The following is a 4,963-nucleotide window of genomic DNA, read 5'->3' on the forward strand; positions in this document are numbered from 1 at the left end:
TCCCATTATCTATTATGTATTTCTCTTTTTTCTCCCTGTCTGTTCTGTCTCTCTCTATCTCCCCTCTTTCTCCTCTTCTCTCCTATATTTTCTCTCCTCTCTCTCCCCTTTTTCCTTCTCCCTCTCTCCTTTCTCCTCTCCTCTCTCTCCTCTCTCTTCTCTCTCCCTCTCCTCTCCTCTCTTCTCCTCTCTCTCTCTTCACTCTCTCTCTCTCTTCTCTCTCTCTCTCTCTATCTCAATCTCTCTCTCTCTTATCTCTCTCTCTCTCTCTCTCTCCTCTCTCTCTCTCTCGCTCTTTCTCTCTCTCTTTCTCTCTCTCTCTCTTCCTCTCTCTCTTCTTCTCTCTCTCTCTCTCTCTCTCTCTCTCTCTCTCTCTCTCTCTCTCTCTCTCTCTCTCTCTCTCCTCCTGCCTCCCTTCAGTCCCTCGTGAACTTAATGATGTTGGAAAACTCGTCTTCTCGGGGAATTAAACTCGGCGATATTTCCAAATCACCTTGAATGACTCAGGCGAAGTTACAGCAGTATCGGTGATGATAAGTAATCGGGTTTATATTTAATCTCTCTGGTGATTCGACGTGATAATTAGGTGGAGCTTAATGACGAGGATGGCGGTGATGATCGTGATGCTCAGGGAGGTGATGGTGGTGTTACGAACGCTCTTGGTATTAGTAAAAATAGAAGTGTCGATTCTGAGTTACTTTGGTTCTTCATACCACTCTCTTGAGGATTCTTTTGTGTAACTATATGCCTGTCTGTCTCTCTGTCTTCGTCTGTCTTCCCTGTATATATATATATATATATATATATATATATATATATATATATATATATATGTGTGTGTGTGTGTGTGTGTGTGTGTGTGTATGTCTATAACTCATATATATATATATATATATATATATAACATACATGAAGAGAGTTAGACCGAGCGAGAGAGACAGAGAGAGAGAGAGAGAGAGAGAGAGAGAGAGAGAGAGAGAGAGAGAGAGAGAGAGAGAGAGAGAGAGAGAGAGAGAGAGAGAATGAAGCTAATTGACAAATAGACAGACAGAAAAAGAAAAAGTGAGACGTCACAAGAAGGACACAGTGATCGAACGACCGAATCATTTCCGGGACAGACGAAGGCGACCGCAAGAAGGTCCTCTCCTTGATCCCCCTCCTCTCCCTCCCACTCCCCGTCCCCACCTTCCCCCTCCCACTACCCCTCCCCTCCTTTCTCCTCTCCCCACCCCCAACCATCCATTTCGACCTATCCCCTCCCTCACCCCCCACCCCCCACTTCGACCTTTCCCCACCCCCCTACTTCGCTCCCCCTTCCCCTCCCCTTCCCCCAACCAATCTATCTGTCTCCCTTTTCTTCCCGGGAAAAGTTTCAAACAAAAAAAAAAAATACATGAGGAATATAATTAGATTCAGATGAGACGAGAGGGAGACATAATGACACCTTCTTTTAAAACGTGAATATCGTATGTAATTAACTCGGGTCACCTTCCTCTTCCGCTGCAAAGTTCTGCTGTTACTCGGAGATAAGCAAAATAATAATAATAAATAATGAATTAGGGAAATAAGATACGGGATGAAAAGGTATATGGAGTATTGATATAAATACTGTGATTTATATATTTTATTTTGAAATTATCGTTATAATTGTTATTCTTTTTCTTTTTTTCTTTCTTTTTTGAACGATGAAGGAAAGGGAATAGGATTTCACGAATAAAAAGGGAATGGTAGGAAAGAAAAAAAAATAATGTAATTGTAATAGCAATGATATCAAAGTCACAAAAATGGTGAAATAATGATGATAATGGTGATCATATTTAGATAATAATAGTAATCAAGTTGCATTCCATTTGTTACAATGAATATGCTTGATGTGGTATGCTGTCTGTTTCATTTTGCTTCTAAACCGTCCACTGGCGGCGAGGGATTTGAACTCGGGTCAGTAAGATTGCAAGTTACAGTTAAAATGATAATGACACTACTACTACTATTGATAATTGTGATGATGATGATGATGATGATAATGATCACAATACGACGATGTCAACGGAATTATTATAATAGGAGCATGAACAAGAGCAACAATTAAGTAATGATAATTATGATAATAAGGATAGTATTGATAAAGTAGAAATAACAACAACAATAATGAAAATGATATCACCACCAACGACAGCAACCATGATGCGAATAATAATAACAGAAATAATTGAAATATGTATTGGAAGAATCAAACAAACAAACAAACAAACAAAAAAAAAAACACAATGCAAAAACTAGATTAATTGAAAGTGAGAAATCCACGTGAATTCCATCCTCAGGTCTAGCTTTTGCAATGTGGGTTTTTTACCATAGTATCAACACGGGAGATTTTTTTTTACCATTCATAAATATGCATTATGTCAATAGCGATGATAAAATTAAAACCTACAAAAATTACATCAAGGACAAAACTAGAAGGATGATAAGGAAATTTATAATTAGAATAAGTGATAAATAGAATGATTGATTTGATAATGATGACAAAGACATAGACAATAATAGTAGCAAAAAGAAACAAAAATAATATAAAAAAACAATGACAATACCCTTTACTCCCCAACAACAACAACAAAAAAAAAAAACGATAGAAATAACAAAAATGTTTATATTAATGTTCTTATTACGGATCACAACGTCACCAGAATCAACAACGAGCCTAAAAACAATCAACAAAACTAAGAAAACAAGAAAACTGAAAAAAAAACAAAGAAAAAAAAATACGTAAAACCCGAAAAAAGAAATGAATACCGACAAGCCTTTTATGTAAATACAGAATCCGAAAGTTTGAAAGTCATCTGATGAAGTAATTTCGAACGCTCGTTATCCCTCCCTTAACGACAGGTCCACTTTGCACAAACCGGCGCTGCCATTGCTTGTAGCTGAGTGTTTTGGTAAAATGTTTCTCATTGAATTATACTTTTTTTTTTCTGCGTGTAAATGGGGATTTCGTGGTTATTCAATTTGATTTATCTATTTTTTTTAATTGTTTTGCATTCTGCAGGATGGTAAAAAAGGCATCGTTCGTGTACATGCTAAGAGAATTTAAGAGAGCGTTCATATAAACGAAGACAAATCCTAAGAGAGCATTATTGTAATTGTAGAAATGTAAAGTAAGTACAAAAGGGACTTTAATTTATCTACATATTACCATATATATACACGTTTTTTTTCCATATACACACATATTTTTTGCGAGAGGCAAGTGGACCATCAATCTGTCATAATGGCGCTGTCATTACGATAAACCCGCCTGTCCGCTGAATACGATGAACTGATTTTGTGTTTGTTTTTTTGTTTTAAACACAGTAACAAAATATGACTGGAGGACTTATTTATTCTTAAGTACTTGTTTGATATTAATAATGATGATACAATTAAATAATGAAACAATAAGAATCACAACAGTAATGTTAATGATAATGAGGTATGATAATGATAATGATAATGATAATGATAATGATAATGATGATAATGATGATGATAATGATAATGATAATAATAATGATAATGATAATGATAATAATAATGATGATAATACTGATAATGATAATGACTATAACATCAGCTCATGACAAACAGACTTATTTATTCATACATACCCATAAAGTTAAAAATAACAGCGATGCCAACAAAAAAAAAAGAAGAAACGATAAAACCAAAAAACTTACACCAACAACACAATAAGAAACCAAACTCAAAACAAATAAATGAATAACGAAAAATAACCCCAGGACAGCACCCTCGGCCCACGTGCGAGCCGAGCGCCCCCCGCCCGCGCCCGCGCAGCACCGCCTCGTCCCGCGCAGCACCGCCTCGCCCCGCGCAGCACCGCCTCAAACCGCGCAGCACCGCCTCGCCCCGCGCAGCATCGCCTCAAACCGCGCAGCACCGCCTCGCCCCGCGCAGCACCGCCTCGCCCTGCGCAGAACCGCCTCGCCCCGCGCAGCACCGCCCGCGCCCGCGCAGCACCGCCTCGCCCCGCGCATCACCGCATCGCCCCGCGCAGCACCGCCTCGCCCCGCGCAGCACCGCCTCGCCCCGCGCAGCACCGCCTCGCCCCGCGCAGCACCGCCTCGCCCCGCGCGAACCGCCTCGCCCCGCGCAGCACCGCCTCGCCCCGCGGCGCCGACGTCAGTCCGGGCGCGAGCGAGCGAGGCGGTCAAGCCGAGCCGCAAATTGAATTCTGAAATCGGAAATGTGAAAGAGACGCAGCCCCGCAGCGCCATTATTGAGTGCATTCCCATATGCAAATCGCTGCCATTTTCTAGCTCACGCGGAATGTAATTCTCGAAATGAAATGGATAATACAGGTGGGAAGCTCGAGGAAAAATGATATTGGCGCCGCTTCGCTCTTCTACGTGTACGTGTTACCCATAAATACGCCGGATGTCGGACACATACAGACACAGACACGCACGCATACACACACACACACACACACGCGCGCGCGCACGCACGCACACACACACACACACACACACACACTACACTCAAATATCGAAATTTTGCTGTGTAATGTAACATTGTCAGTGTAGTGTCGTGCTACACGAGAGTGAGAGAGAGAGAGAGAGAGAGAGAGAGAGAGAGAGAGAGAGAGAGAGAGAGAGAGAGAGAGAGAGAGAGAGAGAGAGAGAGAGAGTATTCAGATATCGAAAAACTACATTTATTAACTCTGTATATATATTCTGTATAAAAAGTAATAAACTTCCTAGTAGAATTATAATGTTTTACCTCGAACCTGGGACTAGCTTGCAATAGGAAACTGCAGTAATTTCAATGGTTCTGAAAGACAACTTCTATGAATAATAAGCACTCGCTAATTGGGCCGGCATTAGTAATACGAATCGTTTTAATTATTCTATATAATTTCACGTTATCTATACAAATTAGGTCATATAGTTGCAAAAAAAGAGATATATAT

The 4,963-nt window shown here is 40.3% G+C and overlaps 1 protein-coding gene across 1 annotated transcript in view; it reads left to right on the top strand.

Moving 5' to 3' along the window:
* Nucleotides 1–605: 605 nt before the first annotated feature.
* The window catches only part of LOC125040972 (translation initiation factor IF-2-like), a 4,988-nt gene continuing 630 nt past the window's right edge, over nt 606–4,963 (top strand). The window contains exons 1-3 of the mRNA XM_047635808.1: nt 606–736; nt 3,774–4,322; nt 4,573–4,594. Coding sequence (XP_047491764.1) covers nt 606–736; nt 3,774–4,322; nt 4,573–4,594 — 702 coding nt within the window. The remainder of the gene's footprint in view (nt 737–3,773; nt 4,323–4,572; nt 4,595–4,963) is intronic.

The sequence above is a fragment of the Penaeus chinensis genome, chromosome 1 (assembly GCF_019202785.1).
Source record: "Penaeus chinensis breed Huanghai No. 1 chromosome 1, ASM1920278v2, whole genome shotgun sequence".
Taxonomy (NCBI): Eukaryota; Metazoa; Arthropoda; class Malacostraca; order Decapoda; family Penaeidae; genus Penaeus; species Penaeus chinensis.